Here is a 16,937-nt window from a genome sequence, read left to right as displayed (position 1 = left end):
CCCCTTCTCAGAGTGTTAACTGAAAATATTATCGCCTTTCAACTTGGTAACTTTCTTTAGTCTCTAGCTCTGTAAGAAACTGCGAATTGCCATGGGCTGATGAGAGCTGCTCCTCAGCTGCTGGTCAATCCGCCCCCCAAACTCTGCTCACATCTTTCAGCACAGAAGTTGGCACACAGGGAATCAGTGCACCGAGGACAAAAGACACAGAAAAGGGTCAACACTTTGTGGTGCGCACTGGCCAGCGCCAGATCCGCTGCGTTCCTCAAGCAGGTGCTGCCGCTGAGAGCAACTGAATAAGGACACTCCGGGCGTTCGCTTTGAAACGCTGATTAAAGCGGGGAACTTTGTCACAGCATGTCAGGGCCCAGTCCTCCTGCTGGACATCCCGTGGTCAGACAACATCTGAATTCCAGCGCAACCAAGGGCGGCCCCTGTGATCTGTGTGTTGCAATACGTCTCCCCCATGAAGAGATGAGCTGTGGAAGCAAAAGGAGAGGTTCGCTTCTGAAGGCCTAGAGCAAGAGCTTGTACTTCGTAGAAGTTCTGGAGTTTATCTGGGTCCGCAGTAGGTAAAATGATCTAGTTGGGGTATTTTTGTCCAAACCCCAGATGTGGCAGCTACTTTTTGGGTTTCTCTAGGATGTTCAGGAACTTCCCTCGAGTCATTTCTCTAGCTGAAATCACAAGGAAGGAAAATAAAAATTAGTATTTTTTTAAAAAAGCCGAAAAACCCGAACAATTTTATAATTGGCAGATTTTAACCACAGGGTAAAACATTGATTTAGGTTTGTGCTTATACCATTAGCAAACAAGGACGATTTTATTTAATTTTTTTAAAGTGGAAAATAAATCAAACCGCATTCCAGTTTGAATTCCTGACATTCTGGAAATGTAGGCAGGGCCTTGAATCTTCTAAACTCAGCAAAAATTCCTACAGGCTGTCTCATTACATACAATCTACGCTTTCTATTCCTACTGCGTTATGCTCTCGCAGCATCTCCTTTTCTCCACACCATCCATCTCTGAATGGTGTAATCCAGATCTCCATCACTCTCTCTCATAGCAATTGTTCCTGGATGTTATAATCCCTCAGATTATGGAATTCTCTCTTCCTCCATTTCAGGATTACTGGTCCCTGGATGCCATGATCTTCAACAGAAATTAGACAGCATTTTCTCTCTCTCTCAGCAGTGTCAGTCCCTGGATGCTGTAATATAATGGGGTTTATATTCCTTCAATGCAGTTCATCTATGGATGGTGTAATAAAGTAGAGTTTATAGAGCTTTGGTCTCCTCTCTCTCTCTGCATTGTCAGTCCCTCGACGTTTAATACAACAAGGCAAGGTTTATATGTCTCCCTCTCGCTCTTGGCACCATCAATCTCTGGTAGCTGTATTACAGAGGGGTTTACACAGCCACTTTTCTGCACAAGACATTTCTGACTTGCGAGCTCATAAGCTCACAAGCCGGCAGAGCAGTCCTAATGCTATCTTTGTCTTGCAATAACAATACAATGCATCAAAGGCATCACAAATTAGCAACTGAGTCCTGCAGAAAGACAATCTTCCCACCGGTGCTTCCCTACATTTTTTCTAAATAAAGGTACAAGCTTTGTGCTGGACTGACAGGTTTCGAAACATGGAGGCTCTTATTCATAGGACTGATGGAAGTGAGCGTGTTTCCCACACCTAGCCTAGAGAGACTCTGGAAGGAGATGGGAATTCATTTACCAGTTCATTCATTCACTTCCTGACCTCTCTACTGAAAGAAACAACAGAAATGACAACTAGCATAAAAACTGGAGGTGGGTTTGTTGCCGATGCTGGGTATCCTTTTGACACCACCAATTATCTGTTAGAACAGGACTAAAATGCAGTGAAAATATTCAGCTTAAAATACTCAATACATACCCTCAGGTAAACACTTTTTGTTATTTTTTTACCTAAAGGTTAAAATTTGTGCCCTAAAGTTTCTTCTTTAAATTATTACATTCTAATTTGACTACCCAAAATTGTACCATGAGGTATCACCATCAACAAGATCCCTGTAAAACAATTAGTAGTATTACGAACTGACTGGTACATATGGATATTCATAGGCTGCAAAGTCCACTGCCGTGAGTGGAACACGCTTTGGGCTGGTTGCAGATTCAAGCAGATCACTGCAGCATTCACTGGGTTCACACCTCCAGCTCAGAGCTGCATCATGTGGGACCCATTCCCAACTCTGCTTTGGATTCCCAGTGTGAACTACCACAGCACTACTCACTCGTACCTCTACTCCCCATCTGCAAGATAGCTCGTACCTTTTAAGTGCTGCTGAAGCAACATGTGGGTAGAAGCTGTTAGGGAAGGGCAGAGTGAGCTGTTATTTTGTCAGGAACTAAGTTGTCATGCACAAAGAACACAATTAAATAAAAATGCAAGCTTTTAAAATTTGCAGTTAGGAATAGATTTGCAGCACCAGTTCTTTGACAACTCCTTGCCTTGCACTATCAACAGTGCCTGGCTCTAAACCACTCTTAACAGAGAAAGCACAAAGCCGACCTGTAGTTGATAGAGTGGAAAGTTTTCTGGAGTGCAAGTCCCATATAGGAGATATACGAACGCATGACAATTCTGTTCCCCCAAAGAGGGCTGCACCCTATAAATCAGGCAGAGAGCATAGACTCCTTCTGTGCGCTGAGTGAAATTACTGTGGGTTGGGGGTTGCTCCAGAGCACGTGCCCTCCTGTTCGCTTGTCATAGGAGATGTTAACGTTTCTGATTAATTCACAGACCTCTCATTTTATTCTTCATTCCTTTATCCTTGCTATCCTGTTCTGCTGCAGCTTAAAGATTCTTACCGACCTGCTACAATAATCACCGCCCGCTTCCCCCCCCAACCTGGTGAAATTGTTTAGTGATGCCAACCGCGCTTTTAATTTGCAAGACATCAGACACAGAGGTAATTTATACCAACATCTGTTCATTTCTGACTTCTGAAACAAACTCGCACATGCTGCTACAAAATCCCATTAGGAGCAGGAGACAGCCTTCTGCTATTCTGTATTCCTCTTCTCCTCACACACTCAGGCTTGCATCAGGGCTTTATTTTTAAAGATATGATGCCAAACTGGAAAAAAAAAAAAGACCTTACGTCTTTGTATATGTATGAAAAGGGCCAGGAAATAACACTTTCAGATCACACATACACACAAAAAAAATCACAGCCAAACTAAATGCAAGTTTCCACAAACATCAACAATCTTGTTTTCCCTGCTTCAGCTGCTTACCTCCCTAAGAACCACAGTTCAATGTATTCCCGGTAAACACAGGCCAAATATATATTACACTGTGCTGCGTTCAAACGTCTTGGCTATTCTTTCCCCTTTGTTCCTGTTTAATATGCACTGGAGTATGATCTGAGCTTGGGTTTTGCACAGAAAAGCCGCTAATATTAAACTGATGACTCTGCTCAGTATTGCTTCTGATAAATGAATTCTTAATAATGGGAATATCATTTCCAAGGGGCCTTTTGGAGCCTGCTGGAGTGAGTGAAGAGCTTGCGAATGAAGAAACCATCACCCACATTCTAAATATGATTGCAGTCTAAGAGAGACAGTAAAACCTTCCTTAAGCAACTACCCAAGGGACCAGCAGAAGCCTCTTGCGTAGTAGATAGATGTGGATTTTTTAATTAAAAGGTTGGACAAAACTGTAGTCAAAACCTTAGGGATTTTTTCTTTAAAATGGTTGCTTAAAGAGAGAGCTTCAAGAGAGAGCTTGAGCGCAGGTTTCGTTGTACCAGCAGACAGGCACTACAGAGGCTGTGCAGCATGAAACAGCAACACCAGTCTCCGTGTCAAGTCACGACTTGAAACCTTGCCCACACTGTGCATCTGCTGCAACAGAAAAAGCAACAATGGATATGATCGCAATAGTTTGGAAACAAATCAATCTCACCTACCAGGGAGGAGGAAGAGGATAGAAAAAACACTTTTAAGATGCTGACACTGGTTACAATGGAACTTGAGACTCTTTCAAATAAATATATCGAAAAATGGTATCAGGCTATTACAATTAACAGATAATGCGGTACTGTATGAATTAAGTTTGCTGCCTGGCAAGATCTCCCAGGCAGACCTCAAAAACAGGTATTGGGTAGGAAACGCTGGGGCTGAAAGGAGAAGGAGACATTTCTACTTGATAGGGGAGCAGAATAAGGTTTAATATAATCTCCTCTTTAGAACTTCAATCCCTCAATCCCGCATTTAGCCTTGTTGCCTGGGGCTCCTTTTCTACTACAATTGTCCCCAAGTTGCCTCTCCGCTGTAAATTTTGTGGTTGCTGGTTGAAAAGATTCAGTAGTACAGATTGATTTCCTACAAGTGAGGAGATAAGGGATTACCAAAAGCAGTCCTGGTTAACAAGATTGGGTGCAGAATCTCCTGCTAGAGCAGCCCACTCTGCCAGTGCTTTGCATCCTTTCACTATGACATATGGGTTTCATTACACAAAGATTTTCCTGATTTTAACTTGGAGGCGATTACATTGGAAACTCAGAGCTATCTTTACATCTGTAGCAATTTAAAGGTTAAGTAACTTTTAATCAAATGACAAAGACTCATAATGTTTTTTTCCTCGACTGAAAATGAAAACTGCTGTTCCAGATATTCCTTCCGGTGACAATTTAATTAGAAAAAACCACTGCAGTGGAGATTGGGATCCAGCCTGATTGCTCCCCATAAAAAGCCTTCTCACACATATGACAGCACAGGACATACTGTGTCACAGGGTCTGGAGAGCCAGGAAATAATGGAAGGATTTACTGCTATAAAATCAGTGATTTACACTTATATAAGCAACTTTCATCCATGAGAATCCCCAAGCAACACACATATGTACATACTTTTTCAACACAATATACACTTAAATGCAGATGCACTACACACTTGGTCATAAAGTCTATGTAAAAGATATATGCAATAAACTCTTTTTATTATGATCATTATACTTCCCGCTACTTACTACTACTGGACTTATTTAAAAATCTGAAAACAAAACCAGTGAGCATCTTTGAATCACAAGTATTTTAAAATGAAGTCACCCACTAAAGAAGCACTTCTCTGCCTCTTCCCCCGCTGTACAGCTTATGGGACAAATTTGACTGTGCTCCTCCTCTGACCTGAAAACATAACCGTGTTAAAATCTAAAGGTCTTGCTACTGAAAACAAAATCTGGAAATACAATCAATGCCTGGTGAACACAACATGTTTTTAGCTCTGAAATGTCTTATAGTATCACACTTTTAATGCTACATTCTTGACTACAAAAAGGTTATTTTAGGCACTGTCATACTTTGTTAGCTTATCAGTTATTCCTCCCATTCAGTTGTATTTATGGTAACTAAAGAACTCGGTTTTCAACATGGAAGGATTCCATTAAAGTACTAATCAGGAACTCTCGAGCTACTGCTGTGTCTTAGGACTACACAGAAAACCAAATTAAAAGGGTTTATTTCTGAAGAACTATCAGTGGAAATTATCAGTTTAGAGCAAAGAACATGAACTGCGGAGAGACAGCCAAACACTCCTCTGGTTTTTAACCCTTCTATCACAAGGGTCTGTTGCATTAGAAATTGCTTATTTTGTCCCAAGACACAATGTTAGGGTAAGAAGACACAATCATTCTTTTTCTTACTTGAGAGGACATAAAAAAGACCTAGAGGAATCTGTCTGTGTGTAACTGTGGGAGTCTTGCTTGACTAAGACATGTGAAAATCAATGGCAAGGACACATCTTTTGGCTGAGCTCAACCAGTATTGCATTTGGAAGGGAAGTAAGAAGACACAGGGGTGGGAGGGAATGAAGGCAAAAAGGCAATCTAAAGCCAGCGAAAACATTTAAGATCGACATTATTACTAAACAGCCTTCAAAGAAAGAGAGGCTTATGTCAGACAAGGCCAACACTGTGTGAACTTTTATCAGAGAGAGCGAGCTGTACATTCTACCTCGAGACCAGACCCCCAAAATCCTACCACCTGGATGGCACCAGCTCCCTCCTCTTCCTTCAGAAAAAGAGCTCCAGTTACTCTGCTACCTCCTTATCGTGAAGGGACACCATACAGATATCACAAAGAGCTGGAACTGCTGTCTCAAGAGAGCGGTGGTTAGTGAAAGCAATGTCAGTTCGCCTTCACTGAAGGCAGAAGTGGCACATGCTCAGTAATTGTTACATTTATACTGAAGACCCGTGTAATCACCTGGCACGCTTGAAACACATTTTTCAGGTAAGATGACAGAATCAGCATAAACCTCCAGGTGGAATAAGCTTGCAGTGCTGTGGCGTCTTTCAACAATCAATATAAAAGCACTTGCAAAGTTTATCAAGCTTCACAATATTTTTAAGACATACAGTGATTTAATTCCCATCTTACAGATGGGGTCACAGCTTCAGTAAGGAGTGATGTACAGATGTATACTAAAGGAGTCAGCAACCATGCTAGAATTCAGGCTCTGAAAGATGAGCTCCAACAAGTCTTGCAGCAGCATTTAAAAATACTAACACCACCCTTGGTACCAAACATTGCCCTTCTTCCCTTGGTGAATGAGACAGCAGAATCTGCCCTCGCTTCGGCTGTATTTCACAGCCTGGCACAGCTTGTTTTAAAATGCCAGGGAAGGTGGAGGCTTGTACAAATTCAGGCTGTGAATCAGAGCAGGCAAGGCACATGGATGGTTCCTCCCAGCGTGCCATAAGAGTAGGCATCTCTGACAGAGAAGAGGTAAATAGCCGCAACTGAGAAAGTTTTAAACTACTGGAAGAGTTTATGGAGTGTTAGGTGGAGCCTTAAGAACTGGTATCAAATACCTAATGCTTTCCTGAATCATGAAATCCTCATGTGACCTCTTTCCACCTTGTTTTTCTCCAACCACAGTAGTAGTGTTTTATCATTTACCCAGTAAGAGGTCTTGGAGATCGCCAGGATTATCCATAATGGCAATAACAGATCTGCTGCAGATTAAGATATCCTGAAAAATGTTATTGCTGCTATCAAGAAATATTAAAATTATATCTGCTCTAAAAAAATTAGATTCCTTCTCTGCAGAATAATTTACCTTGTTCTCCTAATCAGATTTCTCTACCTTGCAAAGCAGTAGCATTCTGTTTGTACTCAGCTGCAATGTTCTCAGAGCTCTGAATGCAAAAAATACAATGTTCATTCACATATAGATGGGCAAAGCCAGCGAATGAAAACACTGAAAGCAAGGGGCAATAACATCCCTGCCAATGCCCAGGGGGCTACTAAACTTATGTTCCAGGTCACGGATATTAGGACGTGCAGGTATTTTGTCCTGAGTGACCCTCATATTAAAGAAAACTCCTACAGGACCTCCAGCTTCTAGGAGCTGCCTGCAGCCAAGATCCTGTGGGGCCAAAGACCTGATCCTTTCGACCCCCAGAGCACGGAAAGAGTTACATCTTCTCTCCGTGAAGCCAATAAAAACCTCTCTTGATTATAATTTAGATAAGAGCCACTGGATTGAATAATAATGTCTGAAACTCCCCTGGCTGTTTCACCTTGAGACGTCCATCACTGGGTTAAACATGATGCTAATTGCATTTGGATTGATTAATTTCTCTCACTCCTGTCTATTCGAATAATGCTTAACAAAATAATCACAGCACCCAGAGCCAAATCTTCTCCGTCAAAGGAATGAAGCCATCAGAACCAGCAGAGATGAAAGAAATGAAGATGACCCGTAATTACTGCTACGGTGATATCATTACCATATTATAGAAAATGAGTGTACGTGGGGGGAGTGGGGGCTGCGATTATTATTTATTTTTTAATGGAACCTCACATCCCAAGAATACAGATCTGACACAGTGGAGTACACAGAAATTCAGAACTAAAAAACTGTTGTGCATTAAACTGCAAAATACATTGAACACTGAGACTCTAGATACATCTACTGCCTTGTACTGTGGCTGCTCTTTATTTACTTCAGTATTTTCTCCTTGCAATAATACTTTGTATACGACTAGCACAGAGATTCCAGATATCTGCTTGGTCAAAAAGATCCTCAAATATCTACAATAGAATTCACATAGCCTTAATGCTAAAGCCACTCTCCTTTAATATAATTACAAGTCATCTTACTTCAAATGTGGGCATTCAGATTTTTAAATCACAAGACCTAAATTGATGCTCAAAGAACAGCTAGCATATAAGAAAATTTTATTCTTAAATGCTGATTCCTATCTCAAGGCAGTTACAAATGCCATCCCCAGCCACAGCAGATCTCTTTCAACCATTCATTATGCTGGTTCTGTAAACTGTAAAGATATAAAATCTGGAAGAACTTAAAGTAGCATCTAAAAAAAAAAAAAAAAAGCCAAACAAAAAACCACCAAACCACAACACCGCCACGCAATCCTAACATCCAAATGGAAGGCCTTCTGCTCCTTTTATTCTCCAAAATACACTCCCAAAGCCCCTCTCATTTGAGAAACAAATAGCTTGGCAATTGTGTAAGATCCTGAGACACCTGTGCACTGCAATTCTAATTGTGGTTTACACAGTTCACTTGGTGTTGCTTATGTCTGCCCCCAGTCTCAGACTAAAGACAAAAAAAAAAACAACCCACACAACTAGCAGCTTAAAAATATTTATTCTGGAGTAAAGCCAAGGTCAAATACACACAAAATTTTACACGCCAAAAATGTCAAGACCTAAGGCCAGGAACTGCCACATGAAGCTAATTAAACACAGAAAAATGATGTTCAAGTATTTTACAAGGCTTAAAGAAAGAAATTCAAGTTACGTTTTACTATTAAAAACAGTATGAAAGGAAATTATATACCAAAGTTGATGATCTCAGAATCATAGAATGGACTGGGCTGGAAGGGACCTTAGAGATCATTTAATCCAACCTCCCTGTCACAGGCAGGGATATTTTCAAATACACCTGAAAGGGACTTCACTAGCATAAATTATCACTGGGATAGCTACGGCTTGGGAGAGCTTTGACCACCAAATCCCACACATGTTGGAGGCAAACAGCGGGACAGAAATGCAGCGTGTTTTAACAAGAAGCACTCTCAAAGGGTTTTTTCAACCTGCTTGTACTCAGAGGACAATAATCTCTTCCTGGCCTCCCAATCCCTTCAGTGGACCAAGAGTTCTTGATGATTTAGGTTTTCTCTCCAGTGTCTCCAATAGGAATATTTTTTCACAGAGAAATGAGATCAAAACTGTTTGCTCTTGAGCATAAACCACAGGGAGAAGCTAGGCAGAGAATATACACACATGGCTGGGTCTGAAAGGTTTCTGGAGGTGAGCAGACTCTTCTCAGAAAGCACGTAGGCAGGAGCACGGCCCACGCTCCCACAAAACAGCACGGTGCCCCTGCCCACCCTGGGGAGCATGTACTTGCCCCCTCCGGGAGCAAAGCAGGTAAACCTTGAAAGTAACAATTTTTTCAAGTCTTATCAGTGGCCAGGGCACGCAGGCCATGGTAAAATCTGAGCCTAGGAGCCAATAGGAACAAAGGGATTAAATTACTAGGAGTAGAGAGAATTACATATTTACAGTACAGTTACTGAAAAATAATCGTGTAATGATTATGTAAGTCTCTATACTCCTTTTAGCTAATAATGTTGGGATACAAGCTGTATGGTTATGCAAGCCAGGATATACAAATCCAACCAGAAGACACCAAGGCGTGTTCACAGCGATGCTTGCAGCTACGGTTCAAGAACTGTACCGCTTCCTTGACCTCCAAAAGACAGAAACAAGCCCCTGACAGTAGGTTAGCTAATGACTTGAGCTATGAAGAAGAACTGAATTTTTAAATTTAACTTCTGTCAACAAGCTTCATGGGAAAAAATATCCAGATGAAATAAGGTCATACTATGGTAGTCCATATTTATTTGTCCAGAGGTATGCCTTTAAAAAGCAAACTAAATTTTAAAAATGTTTTCTAATCCCAAGATTCCTTATTGAAACATTTTTCTATGTAGATGACTGCAGCTCTTGACCCAACAAAGAATTATCACTATTGAAGGTCTCTATGGAAAGAAGATTCATGCTTTCTCCGACCGAACAATATTATCTAATTTACGCATGAAGTAAAACAAGATTTTTTGCCATTAGTATAATGATACAACACATTAAACATAAGACTTCAAAATTTCAAAAAATTCAAGTAAAAAGTCTGTAAGACCAAATACAAGTAAACTATTCAAATCTCATCGTTCCAAGGCTAAAGTCCCAACCTTAGTTAAACCAAAATCATACAAGAGCAGCAATATGCAGTTTGTGGGCTGCAGAAGAAAATCTTCACAGCTGCCTCCATCATTTTATCCACAAATCAAAGGCACTTTTTAAAAATTACTACCCTCTTCCATATAATTATGCTTCCCAGTATATTCACTGCTTGCTTTAGTCCAGCTTTTTGGACTTATACTACTGTCTCATGCACACTGCCCATGACAATCCTCTTCTCCCGGCAACAACAATACCCTGAGCTAAGGAATATTTGAAAGTCCAGGAGAGGGTTCAGGGAATTCAGAATCATCTTTATCAACTCCAAGCAGGTCACAAGACATCTGAAGCAACGCATTGATTTAGAAATGTTATTGTTTTTACTGTTGCTACTAGAGTCAAGTTCAAATGAATAGAGAAAAAAAATATATTAAGAAGAGTTCAAAATCAGAAAAATTGTTACTGAAAAAACTATGAGTAGTTTTAATCTGACCTACTTTGTAATCAAACTGCAATACCGCTCAGGGATATGTGGGATAGACATTAAAAATAAACAATGCAGGCTCTACTATAATTATTACAATTTCGCTGTTAATGAGCTCAAAGGCAGCGACGCAATGTCCAGTTGAAAAAGCAGATGTAAAGGAAACACCCAGAAATAAACCCTTCCAGACCCATGAAGAAATGTGAGAACATTTTTCATAAGTACCCTCACACTTCTGTTACCCAGGTGTTTTGAACAAAAGCTTACAGACATGATTCAAATACAAGAAATACAGGGGGGTATTGGAGCCTGTAGTGGCCATAAGAAGCTCATTTCTTGAAACCCAGAAATAAAGCTTACTAGTCAACGGCCATTCCTAAGGAAAACAAGCAAAACCAAACAAATCAACACTACTTTTTGCTCCAGAAGGTCTACTGAGCCCAGTAAGCTTTGGCACTCTTTTGCTTCCAAAAGTCTCTCAACGTTTATTCCCAGTCCATGCATACCCCGGTCTGAGGCCGCATCCACCATTTCTTCTTATGAAAGCTGAATATCGTGACATAGCTATCTTGTAATTACTGGAAACAAAGAACAGAGGCACCGCAACAAAGCAGACAGCAAACCATCTACAAGACAGCTCGGAAAGTAAAGCTGAAGGTGGTGATGGCCATGAGGAGCCTCCATAGATTTAGTAACTGGTGAGATTGCCCTGAGGGTTGAGAGGCATTGAAAAAACATTGGAAGCCATGAGAACGCAGAAGACTGTGATTCAGGGACAACAAGACTACCAGACATATTTGGAGGTAAAAAGGCACTGCAGCATAGAAGAGGTATAAGTACAAAGAGAATATAAGAAAAAAGCAATAAGTGAAGAGAATTTAATCTATGAGAACAGATCAAATTATAAGGTACACAGTACAGTATCATATGAGAAAAATTTTACAGAATCAGAGAATCATTCAAGCTTGAAAGGCTTTTGACAGGTCTCCAGTCAACCTGTTCACAACAGAGAGGTTGTTCAAGGCTTTAGCCAGTCAAGTCTTTAAAACATCCATAGATGGAGATTTGGAGATTGCACAGGCACTCATGGCCATACTTGACTGCTCCACGCTGAAAATGTTTTCTCTTTAATCCAATCAGAAACCTTCTTGTTTCAATTTATGACTGTTGCGTCTTGTCCTCCCACCACACAGCATCGTGCAGGGCCCAACTTCATCTTCTCGATAACCTCCTTGCAGGTCCTAGCAGGCAGCTACCAGGTCCCTGTGAAGTCACCTCCTCTCCATACCGAACAAGCCCCATTTCCTTGGCATCTGTTCACAAGACAAGTGCTCCAGTCCCCTGACCATCTCGGTGGCCCCTCCACTGAACTCTCTGCAGCCTATCGATGTCTTCTTCATGCTGGGGAATGGAGGACATCACTGGATGTGGCATTGCAGCTGCAGCCTAATGACTCATGAGGACAGGTGGGCAATCAGCTCCCTTGATCTACTGGCCATGCTCCTGTCAACAGATGTATATGCAATCCTACACTGCTTTCCTAAACACTACCTACGAGCTATATTCCTGTTCATCAGGAACATATTCGTGTCTCCAAGCCTTTAACCCTCCACAGCCTAGCCACTCCTTTGCTGACTGTTCCAGGAAACCTGAGCACCATAATCAAGAGTCAGTGCATTTCAGGCCCTGGGAAAGGGAAGGAACTGTTTTATATGCATACACTAGTAAACAGAAACTATAAGTTGGTGGGTTTTTTTTAATTAATATGCTCTCTATTTTCAAGTAAGACAGGTATTAAGCGTGAAAAACTTGAGGTAACCCAGAGAACTCTCTCTTGAAAAGTGAATGACAGCTTGGCCTGCTACCCAGAACCATTCATCACCCAGCCCTTTTCTGTTGGGATTTGCATTGAATGACGTCTTCTGCAGGTTAACAATTAGTTTTTAGCATAAGAGTCCTGTGTCATCATCGTCATCTCCCCAGGAGAGAGAAACAGGCTGAGTGATTTTTTAGATTATATGCTCCAATAAGACACAGGCTCCTGACTCCCTGTGTGCTTGTGCCATGCAGACCACCTGCTCGATGGAGCTGCCACCAGGGACACCCTCAAAAAGGTTTAATAATCAAGTTCTCTCTAGAGATGCAACTCAGAGCATGCTCTGAATTCACATTCTATATCACTGACTAAAATCTTGTCTATACAATCTTATCAACAAATAGAATCTAGGACTAGTCGCTAAAAAAAAAAAAAGATTGTAGAAATGTTATTTCCTGTTAAACAAGAATCTATTAGGTCTGTAGTCATAAATATCACAAATGAACACAGGAACTGATAGAGCAGGACAAATCAGTGATCTACCCAGTCAGGTATCGTGTCTGAGCGCACCCAACATCAAAAGCATCACAATAAAAAAAAAAAAAAAGCAAAAAAAAAAAAAACAAAAAAAAAAAAAAAAAAAAAAGCCAAAAAAAAAAAAAGCAAGTAACTCCTTTATTATGAAGACATATGGATAATAATCTCTGAAAGCTTTGTCCTCTTTCTAAGTGCTTATTTTATATCCTGAAGCAATTGATATTTCCTACTTCCTTTTAGATTTTATTCTGCTCTAACTAGAAATGTCCTCATCATCCATTTAATTGCCTGATCCCTTTCAATAGCTGCTAAGTACTTGGTCTGAAAAAAAAAAAAAAATCCCACAGTGGCATAAAATTCCACATCAAACTATTCATTGCGTAAAAAGCATTCCTTTTTGCTACTTTTAATCTTACTGGCTTCCATTCCTTTTCTTCCGAATTCCCACCTCATTGTTTTCAGTATTGGGAGTCAATAGGAATTTTCAATTTATCTTCTCAGTTGTAGCGACAAAAAATAACAACTGTTCTACCTTTCAAAATCTGAGATCCACTTTTTTTTCCCCCCACATTCTCATGAAGAAATCTCTTGATTTATAAGCAGCTCATTAGAACTGAACAGTGTACTTCACACTATCTTGAAATTATTCCTACCAAAACACTGCCTGAAGTACAGAGTCTCTGAAGTTACAAAAGAGACGATGAGACTTTCTGGGAAAAGATTATGAAACCTTATGCAGAAATATAGGTTGTAAAGTGCAAATGGTTATTGAAGTCAAGCAGAAGAGGTGAGATTCATTCAAGCCTGAAGACGTACAGGGGTAGAGCAAGCTGCTCTGTTACACCATGCTGGGGACTGCGCTTCCACCTGCCTGTTCTGGACCATGCCAGCAGCTCAGGAGGCTTGAGGGGTACAAGCAAGACACGGTTAAATGCCATCTCATTCATCAACTGCATACAAACTCCAATTACTTTGCGTAACTAAATTCTCTGACAAGTTCCAATAGATCTGTCACGGAAATTCTGCCAAACAGCAAGTTTCTAGTTGTGAAACATCAAAATCCTATTAAAAAACACAACATACAGAATAACAAAACAGCTCAGTATAACTATTCTTATCAGTCCAAGCATAAGGAGCCCAAGTACACATCCTTGTGTCACGACCTTCTGATTCAACTTACAATTATTTGAAATCTACTCTTTAGAAATCTACCAAAACCCAAACCTTTGTTAAGGAAAAAAAAACCACCAACAAAACCTACATCAGCACAGTTTAACTAAAACTTTGTGATTACAAATGCATACAGAGATCATACTTAATTTGTTAACTTTCTCAAACTTATGTAACTTGAAGTAACAGAAAATCACAATCCCTTTAAAACTCCTTGAAAAAATGATTTCGCTGTTTATGTACAGGACATAAAATATTTAAAGATATTATGGCACTTCAAGCAGATTGCAACTTATACAGAAAGTGAAGGTCCAAAGAATAAATTTTACTCCACTCTCTCCTTTCTATTTTATAATGCAAGAAAATGCAAGGCTTTGACTAATTCTTACAACATTGGAACTTCAAGTGTGTCCTCTTCTGTTTCTGACAATAGCTCTGAACGATATTATTTTGGTGTCAGAAAGCACTACCTTAAATACAGTAAGACTTTTGTTATTTATAGGTAAAGTTTTCTCTGATAAATGCAATTCCTGGGCTAGAATGACAGCATTCCCCAGCAGACAGCACTTTAGCCTGCAAATGGAACCGCAGTTTCTATTCCTGATGCAGTCGCTGCCGCTATGTGACTCCTCCATCCACCCCTCAGGTTCCCCCATCCATGAATTGATATATATCTTCCTCTGTCAAGTTCCAAGATTGATGGAATAAAATTATTATGCAACAAGGAAATTCCATTTTAATCTCATGAATAGTGTTTTAGATTCAAAGTTTACATCCATGCCAACTAAATTAAGGTTCCACCAAGTGTCTAAGTTGAGAATTTCATATAAATCTACAGAAAAATATAAATGCCAAAACAGCAACTCAGCCTTTTTAAGATCTGACTGCATGTACAGCTTACAGTGATTCTGATTTGGAGAGTCCAGGCAGATGTCAAAAGGTATTAGCTGCAGACTCTGGTCCCAAACATCAGGCATACATTTTTGTGCCATTTCCCAGAACTGTTTTCTTAAGTAGCTGGTCAAGAGAGCCTTGAGCACTCCTGCAGAAGACTGTTTTTATGTCAGCAAAGCCCTTCAAGGAATATCCCACAAAGTTTATTCCACACATATCTGCTGTTAGTGCATGTAATGCCAAAATAGAGAAAACCAACATCTTCCACAAAATGTCAACAAAAAGAAAAGAAAACAGTCAGAATGATAGCTTGACAAATAGCTTTAAATAAATACTGCTAGCTAGCAGTGCTGATGTACATCTTGAATAACTGATGCCTGGAAGTTCCTGTTGTTGTTCAAGTACCCACCATGTTACATGATCTACAAACACAGGACAAGCTATTTCTGTCCTAAGGAGCTTAGAAGAGACTATATATAAATACAGACAGGAGAGGTAACAACCCTGCAAACAGTTACCAATATTTCTACACCTACTGTACGGCAGGTGGAAGGAGGATGAGCTAGCCCCTTGAATGCTTACACAGTACTCCTCCAAAGTGTTCAGGGAAAACGCTTTCTTAGAAAACACAGCAAAGGCTCACAGCAATTTGCATTCTCGACTGACTGGAAGTGTCTGTTGTCTTTTTGTTACCAGATGCAGTATATTAGATAAAGCACCAAAAAAAAAAAAAAACCAAACATGGAGAAAGAAAAGTGGTTTAATACAATACTGAAGTGTGAAGAAACATACGGAGATCTTGATCACTGTCAAAATGATGAGCTCATCTTTGCAAGAGGAACAAGATTTGTTAAGATCAGAGTAACAGATTCTGGGAAAGGTGTAATATTATAACAACTTGGATAACAGCTGTGTGGACAGATAGGAAAGGTTTTATTCCACAGGTATTAACATAGAAAATTGAAAGAAGATTTGGATTACAGCTTGGATGCTTGGACTTACCAGAGTGTCAAGCGCTGTACTGTGTCACAAGGCTAAAATGATGGACAGAACAGCAGCAGTGTTCACAGTCATCCAAAGAGGGATCATGGACAATTTGGAATAGGAGAGGAGCATGAAAAGGTCCAGTTTCCACATGTACTCGGGCCCTCAGATATAAAGGAAATTAAGGAGCTGGTACAAGGAATTTTTAATCCTGTACTTCCCACAAAAGTAGCAATGTTCATTAGCTCCCAATGTAGTCTAAATACTCTGAAATGGGTGTGTTGCTAACTTAAGTCACAACATGGAACAACAATGAGCCAAACAAATCCATTCTACATAGTTCATAGCAGGCATTCATGCTAACTCCACATGACAGTTATGTTCCATGTGCATACAATTTACCACTTCTTTCAAATTATTTGGCTGCTCAGGAGTAATAAAACACTACTTTGCATGAGTACAGTAATGTTTGTACAGAAATTAAACTGTATTTACTGCAAAGAAAGAATAAAGATCAATATTGTGAAGACAGGAAACACAGATAAGGCACTACAGAACCGACGTTTTCTTCAAGCCTAGTGAGAATTTTTCACTTCTCAGCTTCACCGCCATAGCCAGTTACCATCTGAATCATTGCACTACATCTACATCCCACTGTCCCCATGATTTAGTTAGAAGCTAAGTGATACCTACCCTAAATATCATCACCATCTACAATTTCTCCTCCTCCCAGTGACCCACATGCAAAGGGTCTACAAACCCCTGCTGTCAGCAGCCTAAGAACTGCCCTTCACTGGGA

At 40.2% G+C, this 16,937-nt stretch overlaps 1 protein-coding gene across 1 annotated transcript in view; it reads right to left on the bottom strand.

Moving 5' to 3' along the window:
* Positions 1–621: 621 nt before the first annotated feature.
* Positions 622–16,937, bottom strand: part of LIN52 (lin-52 DREAM MuvB core complex component) — a gene marked incomplete at its 5' end in the record, with an annotated part of 41,758 nt that continues 25,442 nt past the window's right edge. Inside the window, one exon of the mRNA XM_009869978.1 lies at positions 622–677. Coding sequence (XP_009868280.1) covers positions 622–677 — 56 coding nt within the window. The remainder of the gene's footprint in view (positions 678–16,937) is intronic.

This window comes from Apaloderma vittatum, unplaced genomic scaffold (assembly GCF_000703405.1).
Source record: "Apaloderma vittatum isolate BGI_N311 unplaced genomic scaffold, ASM70340v1 scaffold10405, whole genome shotgun sequence".
Lineage (NCBI taxonomy): Eukaryota > Metazoa > Chordata > Aves > Trogoniformes > Trogonidae > Apaloderma > Apaloderma vittatum.
This window is presented reverse-complemented; position numbering and strand designations above follow the sequence as displayed.